The sequence below is a fragment of the Corylus avellana genome, chromosome 8 (genome assembly GCF_965113065.1).
Source record: "Corylus avellana chromosome 8, dhCorAvel1.hap1.2, whole genome shotgun sequence".
NCBI lineage: Eukaryota > Viridiplantae > Streptophyta > Magnoliopsida > Fagales > Betulaceae > Corylus > Corylus avellana.
The window spans coordinates 7,689,634-7,709,963 of NC_142497.1; the positions used below are offsets into that span (position 1 = coordinate 7,689,634).

The window sequence follows — 20,330 nt, forward strand, 5'->3', positions numbered from 1 at the left end:
AAAATGTTCCAGAACCCTCTATAGTTTTTCAAATGTTACATCTTAGACTTGGGTTTTCAATTTGGTCAATTTAATACCTGATTTTGTAAATATTTTAAATTTAAGACCTCTAATAAGTTTTTCCTCAAATAAATAATAGAAAGAAAAACATGAAAAGACTATATATATATATATATCATTAAAAAAATTAAAAATTAAAAATTAAAAAGAACAATTCAGCAGGCAGCTAGCTACCACCCCAAACAAAGGAGGGTTTGGCCACAAGGCATGGTCGAGCCCCAAATTTTTTATTTTTTTGATTTGTTTGCACAAGAGGAGGGAAATGGGGAGGGAGATTCGATTTAGTGACATCCACTTTATGAGGCGTGGTCTCCAGCCAATTGAGCTATCTATTAGGGACATGGTGGGCTGCCAATTAAGGGGTAGCTAATTACGACAACTCCTAATAAGGTGTGGCTCACAGTAGCTACCTAGACTTTTTATATAGTTTTTAATTTTTAATGAGAAATGTATAAGTATTTTTTATCTATTTATTTATTTTTTTTTAAAAAAAATTTGCTAGAAGTTTAAAAATCTTTGTAAGCTCAGTATTAAATTACCAAATTGAAAACTCAAGTCTAAAACTCAAAATTCGAAAAGAGCCTAGCTAGCTCCGATTTTGCAATATTTTTCCTCAAATTCAAGAACACATATTGTGATTTTGTTAACGTTCTTTTGAATGTGTCTTCTATTTTTTTAAAATAGAATACAAAACACCGTCGTTGATTTGGGTGTTTTGTTTTTTTTAAAAACACATGCCTGAGTTGTTTTTCCCTGCCACGGTTATGAAGGAAAAGTCTTCTCAATCGTGCTCAAATTTGAGCCCACGCATTCCTACATTCTTCGTGTGCCTACAAGGTCGTCTTCCATCGAATCGGACGGTGTCTAACGGTCACCGAGCTATGCATTATATTACACTCAACTTGGAGTAATGATATAAGGAAAATTAGAGTCCTTTCAAATGCAATGTGACTTTTAAAATTACTATTAAATTTGAAAGGATCATTATTGAATTTTGATCTATTCGTGATTTTAAAAATCATGTCACATTTGAAAGGATTAGAATCCCCTTGATCAAATATTTGGTCCAAACAGGATGGAACAAGTATGTCCTAACAGACAAAAAAAAAAATAAAATAAAAAATAAAAAAAAATAATAAAAACAAATTGAAATAAACTGACAAGGTTCAAAGAGTAATTTTACGAGTCAAGGAAAGTGTAGAGTCCAATGAATAAAATATGATATGGATGCAGAGAAAGTACGGAGTTCGTCTACAAAGACAAGAGTAAGAAAAAGTTGTAAGTACAATGCTTTGTCACTGATAATAAGCCTTGTATTTGTAATACGTACGTTCATATATGCAAAGTATGTTACTAACTATTTCACATATATATTTCGAAGGAAAGTTTGTTTTTATGAGAAAGGGAATTTATGTGAAAATGAAGATTTGAAAGAAAATAATAATTTTTTTTTTTTTAAAGGAAAATGAAGCGGAAAGAAAATTATGTTTTGTTGAAGGATTATTGAAAGACGATATTGATGCCCGATCCATTGATAAGAGAAAGTTAAACTCTTATCTCATAATTTAATAATGACTATCTCAAATTTAATAGTGATTTTAGAAATCACATCGCATTTGAGAGGACTCTAGTCCTCCGTATATTATTACTCCAAGTTGAATGTAATATAATGCATAACTCGGTGACTGTTGGACACTGTTGGATTCGATGGAAGACAAGCTTGTAGGCACACGAAGGTGTCTGCAGATGCAGGAATGCGTGGGCTAAAAAATGCACAATTGAGAAGACTTTTCCTTCCGTCTTTAAAAGATTACTCACTTCTTCTTCCTTTCGGATTATGAGTGAGAATAATCATTCTTTGTAACCCTTTTCTTATTTAATTAAAAAAAATAGAAAAGAAAGAGAAGACTTTTCCTTCATAACCGTGACGTAGAAAAACAACTTGGGCATTTTTTGTTTTTTGTTTTGTTTTGTTTTGTTTTTTTTTTTTTTAAAAAAAAACACCCAAATAAAACGAGGTTGTTTTGTATTCTATTTTTAAAGATGGAAGACACAATCAAAAGAACGTAAACAAAAATCAATAGGTGTTCTTGAATTTGAGGAAAAATATTGCAAAATCGGAGCTAGCTAGGCTTAATTTTTTTGAATTTTGAGTTTTAGACCTGAGTTTTCCATTTGGTAATTTAATACTGAGCTTACAAAGATTTTAATTTTTAAACTTCTAGTAATTTTTTTAAAAATAAATAAATAAAAACTACTTATACATTTCTCATTAAAAATTAAAAAACTATATAAAAGGTCTAGGTAGCCGCGAGCCATCCGCTTATTTAGGAGTTGTTCTAAGCTACTCCTTAATTTAGGGGTCCATCATGTTCTTAATGGGTAGTTCAATCGGTTGAAGTAATAATATAAAGAAGACGAAATCTTCTTAGAGTCCATTCAAATGTGACATGACTTTTAAAATCACCAATAAATCAAAATTTAATAATTAAACATATCTACTTAGAAAAAAAAAAAAAGAAAAAAACCAAAAAAACAAACAAACCTTGCCAACAAAACAAAGGGTTCGTGTTGGTTTGTGATTTCAAAATGTGCAATTTAAAAGAGGACAAAGTTTTTCTTTAAATTAGATTGGAGGAATTTCCTTCAACTTAGTCTATAAAAATAATATGTATTTTTTTTTTTTTAATAACATGTGAGATGCATATAAATTTTTAATAAAATTATTATTATTATTATTATTATATATTTTTTTTTAAAGCATTAAGAATAAGAATAGAAAGGTCTGTAATCAGCGTCCGACCAGACCATAGCAGACAAAGTTGGAGTGTGATGGAAAACCAAAAAGAAGAAGAAAACGTAGAAAGCTGGAGCGAGGCGGTGGAGGACCTCGTCGCCGCCGGAGACACCGACGGAGCCATCTCTCTACTCGAAACGCGCGTTTCGAACATCCAATCCCTAAGCTCCTCTAACCCAGCTGTCCTCCTCCAATTGGCCTCTGCCCTCGGCGACTTGGCCAGTCTCTACTCCTCTAAAGGCTTCTCTCTCAAAGCCGATGACCTTCGTTCTCGGGCCTCGCTCCTCAAACACAAAGCTCTTTCTGGGTACCCCTTTCTTTCCTTCTGTTTGTTTGCTCAGAAAATTGAAGCCTAGGTTTGGTTGCTGAGAATATGTGGGACGTGAAAGGGGGAATTTGAAAATTTGAATTTTTACGTCATTGAATTTTTTGATGCATGGGATTATTAGTGGGGTGAATAATGGGATTCTGATATTTTGGAATTCTCTTTTCCCAGAAACAAAACGGAGGGTGTGTTGGTTAAGTTTAGTTCTTCATTGTTCTGGAAAAAGAAACCGAAAATTACATAGAACAAATACATTTTTATTTTTTGGTGCCATTTTGTGTTTCAGTGATGTAGAGGTTGTAAAGAAGGAACAAAAGGAGGTTCAAGTTTCGGCTGCCGATGTTGCTTTGTGTGGCAACGATTCTTCAAGCAATGGTGCATTTTCTCTTTCCTTAGTTTTTAGGCCTTTTGATGACTTTCATGGTTATCTTGATCACTGAATTATTTTCAAGTCCAACACGAATCGGATTTTAGAAGTCTAGTAAAACCTTACCACAAAGATTATATGTGAGAAGTAACAAGGATTGGCTTCTTTGTGAAGGGCATCTCGAGCAACCGATAAAGTCTCCCAATGATGAAAAGCCGGGCAATGGGTCTTCAGATGATGGTACTTTTCTATCGCCTTACACTTACTTTTGTATTTAGTATCTGTAAATTGATTTATTCATTATTATGAAAGTTAGCACCACAAGGCCTTGTTACAACCGATTAGAGTAGGATAGATAAGGTCTTTTGAAATCTGCAAATATTACAGCTTGGATAATGAGCTTCACTACCAGTTAAGTAACTAAGATACATGGATACAGGGTTTGTGTCTGCTAGTAATTCAGAAAATCATATAAATTAGCGTAGGGGCAGAATTATTCAAAACAATGCAAATGATTACTATTTGAGTCCTGCATTCTACTTGCATAGATTTGAACATCTTCACCGCCATTAATCTTGAATGTCTTGCATGGTTTCTCATGTACTCAGAAGATCTATAACCAAGGAATACACCAAATTCTTGGCAATATACTTGAGGCTGGAATTGGTCATTCTTTTTCAAGTACTTGGAGGGTTGACTAAAGGTGTTTTAATAAGATTTAGCTACTGCTATCCCTTATGGTATTTAAGTAGTACAATAGGTCGTAGTGGTAGGATATGTGGTTACGTAAAAAATTGAAAAGGCACATACTCCCAAATCCTTTCACCTACTAGTTCCATAAGTGGACTCTAGCACCTTTCTATGAACATTTAAGTTCTTAAATGCTTGCTAGAAACACGCTATTATTCATTCATATTGTTGCAAAGTAAGACAGGGCAATCTTTAATTACTTGTCAAACACATTGGTATTGGAACCAAATTTATGTTTGGTTTGGCATACCTACTATGGAAGTCAAAGAATTTTCACCTATATGCATGTCTACGATTAAAGGCAGATTACTATGGACTAGCAATATGTTTTACAATTTTGGCTTGCTGATCTGCTATGTTTGGCAAACAATTATATTTCAAGTTAGAGTTTAAACTAGCAAATGAGTTGTCTCTTAAACGATATAATAGATGTTGCATGTGTAAGAATTGTGGTGAAATGTTGGACCATCTCCTTTTACATAATGTTGCGGCGAGGGAAAGCTTTATCTTTATTTGGTGTTCAATGGGTGACCCGGCTTGTGTTAGAATTGTTTTGCTAGTTGGAAATGGAGATTTAATTGCCAGGAAATAGAGTCAGACTTGGGGAGCAGTCCCTTTTTGCATTATGTTGAAAATTTGGTGGGAGAGAGAATCATACTTCCCACAATGGAGAGCTGAATAGGAACATGAAACCATTGTCTTAGATTCGTTATTGAATGCACGCTTTGGGCAGTGTACATTTTGATTCTTTCTTGATATTATTGCTGTTTGAATTTCCAATTCTAATTTGTTGAGATGATGTCTCATAATATTTTGTGTATTATATCTTTTATGTTTTAATATTTGTTAGATTTGAAGTGGGTGATGGGTCTTGGGCCAGTTTTTGATATGATGCGCGGTGTGAGGAACAACCATTGAAGATATCTTATTTGGACTTGTTTAGTATTGCACGTTGTAAGGACGCTTAGGTGGTGGATTTCATGCAATTCCAAAATGGAAATATTTCTGAGAGAAACAAACAAAATGTTGTGGTCACTGACTTGTAATCATAGATTTAAAGTGGAGCTATTTATCAAAAAAAAAAAAAAATGTTACAGCCAGGTGAGCCTTTCCTTTTTCCTTGGATGAGGGTTTGGAAGGTGAAGGCTCCTTCTCGTATTGCTTTCTTCACTTGGACGACAACTTTGGGTAAAATACTTATGATTGATAACCTTAGGACACGGGGTCTTACCCGTGTTAATTGGTGTTGTCTTTGCTAGAGAAGCGACTACCTCATCATCATCCATTGTGAGTTTACTAGCGAGATATGGTATTTGTTTCTTATCTTATTCGGAGTTTCGTGGGTAATGCTTAGCAATGTTGTGGAGCTACTTCATTGTTAGAAAGACGCAAGGGAGGGAACAATCCAAAGAGGCCATATAGAAAGTCATCCCAAGTTTGCTAATGTGGAGCATTTGGAGAGAAAAAAATCAACGTCTTTTTGAGGGCCATGAGTCTAATGTGCTTCAACTAAAATCCTCTTTCTTGAGTGTCCTTTTAGATTGGGTTGCAACTTTTGTTCTTAACTTCGCTTCCACTAATCTTGTTGATCTTGTTAACTTTTTAGTTTTTTTACCTCAATAGGGTGGTTGCTTCTCTTGTATACTTTTCGTGTACGTGAGATTTTCTCCTAATAGATTATCATTCATCAAAATATAATTTTTATTACACCTATACAAAATTGGGAGGTGGAGTTGGTTTCCCCTTTCTTTGAGATGCTGTATTATCTTTAGAGTAAGGCAAGGAGTTGTGGGTAGAATTTGTTGGACCTCTTCCAAAAGGAAAAAGTTTGAAGTGAAGTTCTTTTATTATGTTTTAACCATAGGTACAAGTTCCCTGTTTCCTTGGAAGAGTATTTGGAGAGGTAAAGCTCATTCGAGATTGGCATTTTTTGTGTGGACGATTGCATTAGGAAAAATATTGATGTTGAATAATTTGAGGAAGCGGAACATCATTATGGTGGATTGGTGTTGTATATGTAAGTTGGGTTGGGAGTCTATCAATCACCTTCTTTTTCATTGTGAAGTAGCCAGTGATTTATGGAGCTCAATTTTTAGTTTGTTTGGTGTTGATTGGGATATGCCTAGAAGGGTGAGACAAATGTTGATGAGTTGGGAGGTCAGGTGGGCGTCATAACATTTTGGAAGTGTGGAGGTTGGTTCCTTTATGTTTGATGTAGTGTATTTGGAGGGAGTGGAATGTATGGAGGTTTGAAGATAGAGAGACTTTCATGGTAGAGCTTAAAAAGATTTTATGCAACTCCCTCATACATGGATAGCAGCTCATCATTGTTTACTCTTTTTTTTTTTTTTTTTTTTTCTAGTTTTTTCTAATTTCTGAACCTTTGTTCTCATTTTTCTACTGAATAAGGAACTCTCATGTATACTTCTTGTGTACTAGGGTTGTGCTCCTCTGCACTTGTCAATGATAAAAAAAAAATAACTTATTAAGAAAAATGTTGATAATTTTGTCTATACAGGAGCACCATACATGATTGGCTAATGGGTTTTGCATCAGCTTCCAAAACTTTAATGTGTTATCATGATATGATTGTTTTGATTTTAAGTGATATTGATCTATACAGAAGGGTTAGTAGTTTGTATTAGTTTCTTCATTATATTCTAACACAGTTTTGCCAATTCAGTCTCTCTTGCATGGGTAAGAACCTGCACTCTGTTTATAATCTTCAGACCTATGGAATCCCAGAAGCTAAACAACTCAGTTTGGAGCTCTGTGAACCATATGGGATATGGCTTGATCATACTATATACCCTGCTGATTTCAAGTAATTGGCTTCTGAAGTTAGTTGATTATGTTGTAAACGATCTTGTGAAAATTTACAGATTGGGAAGCTATCGCAGATCTTGCACCTGATGAATTGCGCATGTCACAATGTTTGCCTGGAGTATCACAACTTTCATTGACAGATACCAAAGTTCAAACCCCTAAGCGGCGTGGAAGGGGAACATTCTCATACAACAAACATGAACTGTATAGTGATCAGTTATCAGATAAGGCAATTATTGATAATTCAGAAGATGAAGATGTGTGCCATGATTCAAAAGGGGATGCAGATAAAAAATATTGTAAGTCATCATTTTCATTCACTTCAATTCAATTCTTCATTGCCAAAATCATTTTGTGTTTTGTTTGTCTTAATTGCGAAGGGATACTCCATCGTGTCGCGCTGACCACCTCTATTAATGTGACTATCCAATAGGTTTTTCCATTATGAAAAATCAATTAACATTTTTGCTCAGTTTTCAACAATTTTTGTTTTCATAATATCAAAAATGGAACACAGTTATCACTATTTAAATGACAATTAGCCCTTCCTTATTTTATAAATTATTCAGGGCGAATATTAGGGCACCAATGTATAATAGATGAGTTTGAGTGCGCTTAATGGGGTCCCATAGAAATTAATAGTGGACTATCTTTTAAGGACAGAGGGTGTAGAGGGATAGGGATTAATCAATCCTTCTTTAGTTGTGAGTATGTCATAATATTTTATACGCACAGAATATATCCAGAGGAGAAACTAAAAGTTCTTTTTAGATAACCACTGAGCTTATCTCAACTATGCAGTTAATGTGATCAGTGGCACTTTGACATTGATAAATTCTCCAAACATGTCAGAGAACAATGTTGACTCCGATTTGTAAAATTCAAACCGGTGTTCCTACTTAATTTGTGAGTCAGACCTGAATGATTCTGTAAGAAACACGATAAGAAAAACTGTTATATAGTTTTACTTACCTGATTCTAATTAATTATTTCTTTGTGGTTTGAATGACAGTCTAACGAACCAGAATGCTAATGTGACTAAAATCATAATCAAAGATTTACTAATAACTAGCACTCAACGGTTTGACATGAAATTACGAACATTGCATTAGAAATAAAAGTTTTTTTTTTTTTTTTTTGGGTGGGTGGGGGTTTGCAGGAAGTCAGCGTGTTCAAGTTGGATGTTAGCATTATGATATAACTTTTATCGCATTGTCATCAGTTGGCCAATTAGATTGTTAAAAATCTTGCATGTGTATATTAGCTTTATGTAAAACAGCATGCAGGATCTAAAGATTTGTTATTGTGAATTCAGCAAGTTATGGTACAAGCCATGTTCTCGTTCTCGCTGACTTTCCACCAAGTACTAAGACAATAGAGCTAGAGAAGCTTTTTCAAGACTTCAAGGATCATGGATTTGTTATTCGATGGGTCAATGATACAACTGCACTCGCTGTATTTCGTACACCATCAATAGGTAATTATATCTCTATTATTTTCATCGATTTTATGACATTAAACCTGATAAAATAATTAAATATCGGAGAAGTTCCTTTTATTCCTTATTAGGGACCACAGCATATCTCTCCCCTTTGTCAATTACTTATGCTGATTTCCTTGTTTGCTTTTCTATTTCTAGTTAGGTGTTTCCGCATATATACTTTCAGTGTACGCAGGGGCGCCTTACGCTTTTAATAAAACTTGCATATTACTTATCAAAAAAAAAATCCTTATTATTGTGGTGCATTTTGACATGCTGGTACATGTAATAGTTGACCAATAATATACTTGGAAATTTATGGTGGGAATTGATATTGGTAGCTGTTTCTGCTCTCCTTTTTTCTCGTTTTTCTTTTCTTTTCTTTCTTTTTCTTTTTGTCAGAATCTCTATGAATTGGATTTCCTATGGGTGTCTTTCTGTCTATTTGTTAGGAGATGATGCTATTTTAGCTATTACAGGTTTGAATTGTCTATTGGTGCATTGCATCATAGGAGAAAAAAGATTGTGGCAAAAAGTCTTTTCTCTTAAAAATGTGTCATTGATTAATCAATGCATTTTCTTATATTCACCCACTCACATGTTAGTACGTCTGCCAGCATTTGTATCCTAAATGTGCTTAGAAGTTGTTATTGTTTTGAAAATTTAGGCTAGAAAATATATAAACACAGTTAACAGGCAATTAAAACCAGTGCAGTTTTGAATTTGCTATTCATGCTTTGTAACGACTCAGGAAAGAACTAGCCATATCTGTGTTATCACTTCAAAATGACCAGTCAAATTACAATTGGAGCTCCATAGAATCACTTTTTTTACCTAGTAAGGAACCAATGTATGACTTAGCACTAATGAACACCTTTATAGTCCACTTACTCAATATGGATAATTGACCCACCCAATATGGGATTAGCTTTATGGGGTGTCACATGCTCCAAGTGTACACTGCTAAGGTTTTTAGTTTACAACCATATTTTTTTTTTTTAAGTCTTCATGTTAAACATTACAAATTTGTCCCATATGTTATTTTGGTCTTTAATTCAGAAAATTAAGATTCTAGCTTTTGGTATTATATATTAACAAAAATTGAAAACAAAAAATTGATTTCTGTTCTGATATATTATCAACTAAGGTTTCTAATAAAATAAAATGAGTTATGAAGATATGGAAATAAAGTACCACTGTTGTAGCAAAACCTTTGTACAAAAAATCAAAAATAGATTTTGGGTATGGGCTTATTGGTAAGTAATTTTTGTAATTTTGGGTATGGCCAATGCCATATGATGGTCCTTCATTTGGTAAGGGCAGCTTACGTACTCTATTCTATTTGCAACCATTGAAGGCAGAAAGGAAAACCGAGCTATTTGTCGGAGGAAAAAAGAGCTTAGGGTGCCAGCTGCAGTGAAAGGGACCCTTTCTTTATGTATAGTTGTGATTTTGATAGCCATTGCTAACATCGATCAGATAACTTCTATTTGCGCAGGATGAGATCCATGGGGCCTGTTTGTATTTCATTTTTTAAAACAATTTTCAGGTTTAAAACCTTAAAACTGGGCCCATCCCACAGAAAATGCATTTGGGTTAGGGATTCCGGAAACCTGTTTTCTGGAACCAGTTTCAAAGAAATGGTTTGTTTTTGAAATATTTTAGATGTTTTTAAAATTTAGGAACAGGTTTTGCTTGAAAATATGTAGAAGCCAGTCTGTATCCAAATGCACTTTTTTTTTTTTTTTTGCACACAATTAGTTTTTTCTTAGTAGTTACCAAATACTTTGTCAGGTTCAATTTTTTCTTGTGTTCTCAAGCTCTTTCTTGCGTGCATCGCTAGTCATCTTAGCTATCTCTAATAAAGGAATAGTGACGCAGTATAGAATAGGCTGAAGGAAAACAAGCTTAGTGACCAAAGAAATCTGTAATAGGTTTCATTTGATATGAGGCATTAATGTTTCTTTGCATTTGGAAGCTGGTGCTATAGTTTATTTCACTTCTCTTTATATTTAGGAGTTGGGGCCATCATAGTGATCTAATTGCTGAACATGGTCACCGGTGAGCTTTAGCTCAAAATGATCTTCCTTCCCCTTTGTATGTGGAATGTGAGTATTCATTCAAGACCCACTTTGTATGTGGGTATATTACCAATAAAAAGAATTGCTAGTTATTGGCTGCCGTAATGACTCATGGGTCTCATTATGAATTTTGTTGTGTTTTAGCTTCTGCTGGTGCTCTTATATAGCGTTTAACTTGATTTGAGTACTTTCTGTAATTCTGTAATAAAAATGCTAGGCTTAGTTCTAGTAGGGGTTGACTTTATTGATACAAGGGTTTCAATCTGATAGAGGGATCTTATTTTGCATATGTTTGCCTATTTCAAAGGGGAAGCTATATTAAAGATAAGCAGAGTCCTAGAAGGCCTTATTGAGACTGATGCATAATACAAGAGGCTTCAGAAAGAGCAACTATAAAGACCAAAGAAATCTTGAAATGTGAAGTCTAATGCGAGTTCTGTAGGCTATTCTAGATACTATGGAGTATATTAATATGGTCACCAAACTGTATGCAGAATTACTTGGGCACAGTTGTAGTAGTTTTATTCATTCCAAAGGAAGCCGAGGGAGTTTCTATTGCTTCTTAGCTCGAGGTTTACTGCCACTGCCTGTGCAATGTGCTACTGGGGACCTTCAGTTGTTATTTTGCTGAAAGATGTCGAGCGTGTTAATTGTAGAAAGTGAAGACATATGTAGAAAGTCGAATGGTTGGCTTTGTTTGCTGGCCACTTAGCCTTGAAGTTTTTTTGATGATGCATTTCATCATCTCCAGAAAGGAAGTTGGTATGCTAGAACACTTTAAAATGTTGTCTTCATGTTCTCTTAGAGATCAACAAGCTGAAAAATCTTAGGTTTACATTTCCAAATGTCTGTTTTGCATTCATGATGGTTTGCACTACTCTGGTACTTGGGAGGCGATTTATTTTTTTTACTTTGGTCCCCTTCTTAGTTGGCATTTGGGGGTTGGTAATTGACTTTTTTTTATATACTATTTCTTCATGAATTGTTGACAGAGTAGTGATTCCTCTATCTGGTGCTACTTTGAAGTCACCATCCCTTTATTTGCCATCCCTATGGTGGCATTATTGTGACTGATAGTAGTATTTTGCATTCTTGCTCCAATATTTTGCTTTATTTATTGATAAGTAATTTCAGTTAGTTATTTGACAATCTCAATGCTCTAATGCAGCACTTAAGGCCCGTAATAGCATTCAATGTCCATTCAAAGTGCGTATACTTGATGTGGACGATACTCTTTTGAGCTCCATATCGCCAAGAGGTTAGTGATGTATCTTTATGAAAATTATAGCATTGTACAGAATATAAGCCCGCTTTTCTGAAATATCATTTCTTCATATTCTCTGAATCATGCACTTGAAATTTCAAGAAATGAAAAGCCCTGATAAGTTTCCTGCTTGAAAGCTCTACTTGAATCTCTATTAAATATTTCTAAAGGATGTTGTAATAAAATCATGCATTGCCACTAGTCTGATTGGCTTCATGGGTATATTTGCTTCACAAGTAATAGATTCATTTAAGACAAAAATAGCTACCATTTTATTCTATTTCATGATAATAACTAAAGAGTATTCACACTGCATCTTAGTACTAATTGGTTCATCATGTAGGTGATCTTAGAATAAGCTTTTCAATCTGACCTGGTTTATTGGTCAATATCTCATTCGATGTTGAATATAATTCTTGTGCCTAAACAATCAAATTATGGTGACTAGAAAAATATCCATGCCGTATAACATGTCAGCATCTTCTTGCAAAATTTTCTTGAGGAAGGGTGATAAGTAATAAAATCTTTTGAGGCTCCATAGATATATTTATCGACTCATGCTGAACCACGATGTACAAAATGTGCTCTGTAATGTCGCTGGGTTCGTCTTAAGTTGAACTAGTGCAACATCCTCCTCTGCTCATTTTGATGTTGGTTTTTGTCTGCATGGTGGTAGTATTGTAAATTGTGTAGTGTTACACAGTAGGCAATAATATGCTCTAAATTTATCATGTTTCCTCTTATTGTCAACCAGAGTGCTCCTTGAGATTAGCATTAGCCTCAATGCAATCATTTAAAAAAAAATATATATTTTGCTGCAGGATTGTAAATATATCGTGTTTTATGTGACACAAATGTGATAAATGGGTGTAAAGAGTATATCTTATATTCTATGACACGAGTGTGATAAATGGGTGTAAAGAGTATCATTACTTTTTCTAAAATAGCTCTTTACACGATACTAAAATCTTGTACCTTCATTCCAGACCTGGAACCTCCTCGACCAAGGCCGAAGACTTCAGCCAGAACTGCACAGAGGTTGATTGCACAGGGAATGGGATTGAAATTGCCTTCAGCAGCTTCTGGCTCCCAAGAATTCAGAAATCAGGAAGATGGTAGAAGGAACCGCATATCCACAAGGCAAAAATTGAGAAATGATGCTTGGGGTGATGATTAATTTTTTTTTTTCACAAGACTTAAACATGATAAGCCCTTAACTCATCCATAGATTCTTTATTGTAGCATAGGCTATGGCCAATTTAGAATCCAAATTTTTCTGTTTCTCTATTTTGGTTATTCCAGTAGTACTAGCTCGTGTCTGCATGAGCGAGAGACCAAAGAATTTTTAGATATATATCAAAAGCTTTTGTAATTGCAGATAATTGCCTAGATGGCCAGCACTTTGGAGTTAGGACTTTGCAAAGAATTATGAGTAAATAACTATTATGTTATGGAAAAATATTCTTTAGCTCCTTCAACTATAATTGCATTTTCTTTTATGCCTCGAAATTTTAAAAAGTAACATTATCATTGTATGCCAAATTAGACATTGTGTTTTTTTTTCATAAAAGTTATTAATAAATAAAATTAAAAAATTAAAAATAACCATTTGAGAAGAAAGGGGTTAATATGAAAATGACCACCCCTTTTTAAATTTATAGTTTTTCTTTTTTTCTTCTTTAATAATTTTAAGGGTGTTTTGGGTGGAAAAATATAAGTATATTTTGATACGTGATAGTAGTATCTATGGAGTGCTTCGATGTTATTGTTTAAAGTTAGGATGTATAAATGAAAATGAGGCGGTTCCCTCGCAATAGATTTCCAACATTCCTTTTGGATTTTCCTAGATGATACCTATTTTTTCGCTTATGGAAACCTCCTAAATCTAGTGGGGCAAGATCATTCATATGACCCATTCTGCTTAGACGGGCTATGTTGGATTATCTCACCCAAAATCTCCCTCTTATATCTTAGCTGACATGATAATGTTAAATTTCATGTCAAGAAGACATAAAAAGCCCTACTAAATTCTTTCAAAGTCGATGCGTGTAGTGCTCTCGTTGAAAAAACTTTGATTTACATGAGATATCAGATAGTATATGAAATCGTTAACTTGTACAAGCTTCCATCATGAGACCTTTCTGGATAGGTTCTTCAATCCGCAGCCAATACATTTGAGTACAACTGTCCCCGTGGATGGATCTGGCTTGATAACAAATTTGACACCAAGAAAATCTCGGATCTGTCTTAACGTTTCTATTCCGTAGGGCGAAAGCTTTGAAACCCGAACCTTCGAAACATCTTGTGGACATAATGCGCAAAGCAGAAATAACAAACCCTACAAAGATAAATGGAACCAACCATTAGCAAGAATGCATTTCATATCTTTATTCTTTTCTTTTTCAATTCCTATCAGCATTAGGATTCAAATTTAAACCAAGCTTCTCATGTGTGAAATCCTCTACATGAACACATTTGAATCACAGTTCCAACTTGCATTAAAGTCGGTGCATCTTTTGATACATTAAACTCTAAGCAGATAAACAATAACATTTTGATTAGATGTAACAGATTGACACTAAACTTCAGGCAGAAAAAACCAAAAGATGTAGTTGGTTTAACATTTTAAACCATTAATTGCCAACAAGCTCTAGCTCAAAATGCATCTACTCCATAAAAATGGGGTGGGGGTAATAACATGGATTCAAGACTATTGGGGGCATGTGTAAGTTACCAATAAAAAACAATTATTTTAAACCATTTAGTCGAATTCAAAAGCAAAAATTCAAGGCTGAAAGGGTTAAAAAATTATAATTTGAAAACATCATAAGAGGAAAAAAGGTATATATCTCCTAATCCATGCAAACAACTTCCTTGTCTCATATAAGGCAATAATACCATTTCTCTTGTTCAAACATCCAAAACAAAGGTATGACCAATCTAGTAAAACATAAGGTCAATACATTTATATAAACCAAACGTTTTCTTTGGAAGAATAAAATAGAACTGCAAGTGTACTAGACAAATGTAAGGTTAAACCTTGGTACAATGAACTGTAAACAACTCAATGATATAGTTAAAAAAAAAAAAAAAAACAAATAAGGGCATGGGTTTAAAAGATTAAAATGGGTACAATGACAGAACACAGACCTGGTGTGTCGAATCTACCACTCCACCTTGCTCAATCTCCCCAAGTAGTACAGAAGCAATTTGCTCACCAACATCTGCGGGGGGCATCAACTCTTTCTTCTCGTCTTCAAAATCATCTGTCTCTTCTGTCCGTGCATAAGCAACAGCAGTATCAGCAGAGATGAAGCAACCAGCATTAGTTTCCGCAACCAATGAAATTCCATAACCACGTGAGCTGCCATGAAATCATCATTCTCTAAATGAGCCAAACTTCTTGAATAAGAAACTTGAAAAACACTTCACAATTTCACTTAAAATATATTCTCAAAGTAAAAAACTAATGCTATCTACTTAAAAAGAGAGCATACTTTCCAGCTTGTGAGCCTGCTTTATGATCAGTAAAGATGTGAACATCTGGAATAAAGTTATTGAAAATTCCACGAGCAGCATGTATCATGGTATTTTCAAACTGAGAAGACACCCTGGTTGAGAAAGTAACTCCTCTAATCCTCTTAACCATTCCAAAATCGGTCCAGGTTACAGCCTGTAGACCAAATCATATAAGAAACTACAAAATGGATGAACTACTTATAGATACACAAAAACTCACATTTAGACTTTGAACAATTGGAACTGTCAAAACAACTTCTCCACCTCCATGAGGAGCAGATCCACGACTCTCTATTTTTAGATCTAATCCTTCTGAAGGAACTCCAAAGCGCTTTAACAAGGGAATGGTAGTAGACCGGAATGTATCGACAGATGGATCCCTAGGATCATTTGTAATTCCTAAAACAGAGCATAACATATATCATATATAATACTGTAAATAAAAATTAAAAAAGTTGGGTCCTATATGTCATGCTTAAGCTGCATCACGCAATGTAAACATTGCACTTCATATTTTAACAATGTCGTTTACTTTGTCTCCCCCACCTTTCAGATTTCATTGTTATAAAATTTTACACCTCATGAATGAAAATAAAATTTTGCTCCAACTCAAACACCGTTACCAAAAGTTCTAAAGGCAATGAATCTAAATTGATAGTTTCCATTTCCTCTAATGAAAAGTGTAATCGAAATATACAAATTCATATTAGGAAAACTTTATTCATGCAAAATAATTCAGTTTATTAATGAAGCCAAGCATTTCTCATTAATTAATCTGTGCATCACAACTACTGCTGTACTGGCTCAAGTGACAACTTCTAAATGCTCAAGGCCTGAAGCTTACACTACACGTATTAAACAAAACATCACAAAGCAGAAGCATATGGGAGGAACAATAACAAGTCAAATAAAAATAACTAGAGCACAGCATAGAGCAACTAAGCATGGTCAATGGGTCCAAGAAAAGGGTCACCTTTGAGCCTTATCGTAAGAGGTTTCTTGGCAAACAAACCAAGAAAAATCAATGGCTCCAAGAAATACCCAATGGACCGAATAACACCACAGTCATGTACAAGATGTCTCCCACCCATCACAATGCCGGGCTTGTACTTCAGTTTGGTCCCTGCCACACACACACCAAATCAAATCCACAAGAATATCATTGTTATTGTCTATTACACCAGTCTTAATAACACCCGTATCACTATTTTCCCATCTATGGGGAACAAAGGGTATAATTATGGAGGCAATATGAAAATTTTACCGGTTTCGTTGATTTCGACAACGCAGTCGTCGGAGAGCTTCTCGAACAAACGGAGAAGGGAGACCTCGTGGGGGCGAAGGCCAGGCAAGGTATCATCGGCGCGGATTTCCTCTATCAGGACGGGACTCGCCGAGAGAGTCGCCAATAAAAGCCTTTGCCTCAGGTTCTGGCTCCCCTTCAGCTTCCTGTACGTCGTCTTCCCCATTTCACTTCTCCTTTCTCTTTTGCCTACATTTTAAAACGGACCACCAGAAAGCACTACATAGTCAGTCAAAGCTAGAAACTAGCAATGGCTAAAACAGATTCCTCTGTGCTACTAATATTTAACTTAAATCAGTGCGACTAAAAGTGAATTCTCTGCATCACTGCTACATGTTAGGCTGGGGACAGCTTTAAACTGACAATCCCACCAATTTGTTAAGTTACATACACCATATTAGCTTTTCCCTCTGAATGAGCTCGATGGCATTGAGAATATCCAATTGTAACCCGTCACCCCGTCACCCGGCTACATTGGATTTTATCCGCCGGGTATCGGGTCTGCGGGTTGGGCGATGGCTGAGACAGAGAGAGGTCGATGGCTGAGAGTCTCAGCCATCTTCTTTTTTACAAGAACAGCGATGGTATAATCACCGTCGACGAACTTAACCGAGCCCTCAACCTTCTTGGCTTGGAAACCGACTGAGACTGAGACAGAGACAGAGAGAGAAAGAAAGAAACAAACCTTGTTATCGGAGCTCCGGTGGACGCTAATCACGGCTGAGCGGGAGCGGCGCAGACGCTGAGGGAGAGAACTGAGGGAGACGTGAGAAAACTGGGGGAGAGGGAGATATTTTGGAATATGGGTTATTAGGTTTAGGTTAAAGCAAGGTCGGGTCGGGTCACAGCGGGTATCTGGTGTTTTAAAAACGCAACCCGAAATCCGACCTGGTACGGATAACTGAAAAATCAACCCGGATCCGCCTTTTCAATTTTTGATATTCTTTGCTTAAGTGATTTAATAACAAGAACTAGAAAGTAATTTATGGTAATAATGGTTGTTAATGCATTTGTGACCCATTAAGAGACTCATGATGTCTTTGGAAGAAAACCAGAAACCTGTTTAGGGTTTAATATTATATTATTGAAATCAAGATGAAGAAAATTCCTTGTAGATAGATTAGGGTCAAGGTAGGTGCATGCATTTATATAAACAAAGCACGATTGCAATTTGCAAGGGATATTTAATTGTTGAAAGTTTAACAGCCAAAATTAGTTTTTTAAACTCGATTTTTTTGGAGTATTATATTCAAATTAAGTCTTTATAACTAACCAAATAAAAATAAAAGAAATCAGAAAGAGAAAACTTGTAGATTAATATAAATTTAAGGAATAACTTCACTTAAAATTTATGAACTATCACGTGTTTTGAAAAGACCCGTCATTTTTTTTTTTGTTAAACCCTAGCAGAAACGGATTTGGCTTACATGCTGTTATTAAAATAACAACATATATGCTGTAGTTTAATCAACGGCCAAGATTAAATTTTTTTAAATCTTTTTTCATTTTCTTTCTCTTATTAAATGTTTTTAAAATTAAGTCAACTTTAAAATTCAATCTTGACCGTTGATTCAACTACAACATACATGTTGTTATTTGTAAACCGGATCCAATAAAAACAACTAAAAAGACCAAATTATCTTTCAATTTTTTATTTTGTATTTATAATTTAAAATTAAGAATAAATTTAAAATTTTATAAATTTTAGTGAAATAAAAGTCATTTCATCACCTTTAAAGTCTAAAAATTAACTGAAAGAATGGATTATATCAAATTAAAAATTAAATGATTGAAATTTTCGACCCTGACCGCCAGCTGTGCAGACTCGCCGGCAAAAGTTGCCGGGTTCAGACTCTCTGTACCATTTTGCCCATTCTTTCCACGTTTATCTGGTGGGTTCGCTCTGACCAGAGAGGAAAATCAAAAAAAATTCAAAAAGGAAAGAGAGAAAGCCCCTGGGACCGTGACAGGCTGGTAATTAAATGCATTTCCAGTGGCGGTTGATGGCAGTTGGTAGAACACCGCATAGTATTTAACATGAGTTTCATCATCTTTGTCCGCATGCATATGTTTTTCAAGAAAAATGTTTATTTTGTATTCTCCTGTGTATATCATATATGCAAAGTTATTATTGAATTTTTGGGTTGAATTATAACCACAAAAATCTTAGATATTTATATTTTATCAGAGTAAAAATGGTAATTTAATATGGTATTAAAGTCAAAAGTTCTAAAATCGAACATTAACTTTATTAGTTCAATGCTCATTTCAATTTAATATTTCACGTGTTGGGTCGCACCTATTAAAAAAAAGAGAGTTTAAGCCTACACATGATGAGGAGTGTTAAAGTAATGATTAAGTGATTAAATTTACTTATTCCTATTAAGTAATTCTATAAGTCTCTCTTGTTTTCCTCTAAAAATATGGTGGCTTTTAAAATCACAATTTTTATTAAAATCTAATAATGATAAATCATAAGCCAAATGGTGATTTTAAGAGCCACATCATTCTGAGAGGGACACGAGAGTGACACAAAAGTGACTTTTAACATTACTCCTTCCTATCGGCTCAAACTTTTGAGATAATTAGTGATTTAATATGCTATCAGAGTCAAAGATTTTAAGTTCAAACCTTGACTCTATCAAATCACTTCTATTTAAATTAAATATTACATGTGTTGGGCCTCATCTATTAGTTTAAGTTTTTGTGAAGTGGTAATCTAACACAATATTTATTCAATAATGCATGTGACACTCTTAATTAACTTCTAAATTTTTTTATTTAACAAAAATTAATCCAAGAATTAGTTGAGAGTATCAACTCTTCTCGCACAAACTTGATGGAACAGAATCCTCTCCAGTCCACTATGGACGGAAAAATATTCAGTTCATGATCAGGATTTCTTCTAAAAAATCCTATGGCCATAAATGGAACACATATCTCATCAATAAAAATAATAATAAAATATTATTTTAAATTAAAATTTTTTTTTAAAAAAAATTAATAAAAAATAAAAAAAGAAGAAGGGGGGTGGCTGGCCACCATAGGGGGTGGCCGGCCACCCCCATTTTGGGTAGGGGGTGGCTTGAGCCACCCCCAATGTCCGGCCAGGGGGTGGCCGAACCACCCCCATGGCCTATGGGGGTGGTTCGGCCACCTCCTTTTGCAAGATGGGGGGCCATGGGGTGGTTCGGCCACCCCCTGGCCGGACATTGAGCCACCCCTACCCAAAATGGGGGTGGCTGGCCACCCTCTATGGTGGCCAGCCACCTCCCTTCTTTTTTATTAATTTGTTTTTTAATTTGTTTTTTAATTTAAAATAATATTTTATTATTATTTTTATTGATGGGATATATGTCTCATTTGTAGCCATAAGATTTCTGAGAAGAAATCTTGGCCATGAACTAAATATTCTCCTGTCCATAATGGACTGAAAAGATCCTGTTCCAAAGTTGTTGTAGGAGCCCCGTCAACCGAGTAAAATGAAAGCAACATACTTGGCATTATTCCTCCTACAAATGGGATTTACACCATATTGTTTATAGTGGGGTTGACCAT

The 20,330-nt window shown here is 34.8% G+C and overlaps 2 protein-coding genes across 2 annotated transcripts; one reads left to right on the forward strand and one right to left on the reverse strand.

The window, feature by feature from the left end:
* The first annotated feature begins 2,851 nt into the window (after positions 1-2,851).
* Positions 2,852-13,411, forward strand: LOC132163219 (coiled-coil protein). Its single transcript, XM_059573425.2, has 7 exons — positions 2,852-3,164; positions 3,469-3,557; positions 3,724-3,789; positions 7,182-7,424; positions 8,441-8,602; positions 11,855-11,944; positions 12,937-13,411. The coding sequence occupies exons 1-7, from the start codon at positions 2,893-2,895 to the stop codon at positions 13,125-13,127; spliced, it is 1,113 nt and encodes a 370-aa protein (XP_059429408.2). The 5' UTR covers positions 2,852-2,892; the 3' UTR covers positions 13,128-13,411.
* Positions 13,412-13,933: 522 nt separating this feature from the next.
* Positions 13,934-17,556, reverse strand: LOC132163842 (RNA cyclase family protein). Its single transcript, XM_088519107.1, has 7 exons — positions 17,458-17,556; positions 16,734-16,961; positions 16,443-16,592; positions 15,690-15,868; positions 15,448-15,623; positions 15,101-15,314; positions 13,934-14,288 (listed from the first exon to the last, which is right to left on the reverse strand). The coding sequence occupies exons 2-7, from the start codon at positions 16,936-16,938 to the stop codon at positions 14,079-14,081; spliced, it is 1,134 nt and encodes a 377-aa protein (XP_088375233.1). The 5' UTR covers positions 16,939-16,961; positions 17,458-17,556; the 3' UTR covers positions 13,934-14,078.
* Positions 17,557-20,330: the final 2,774 nt, after the last annotated feature.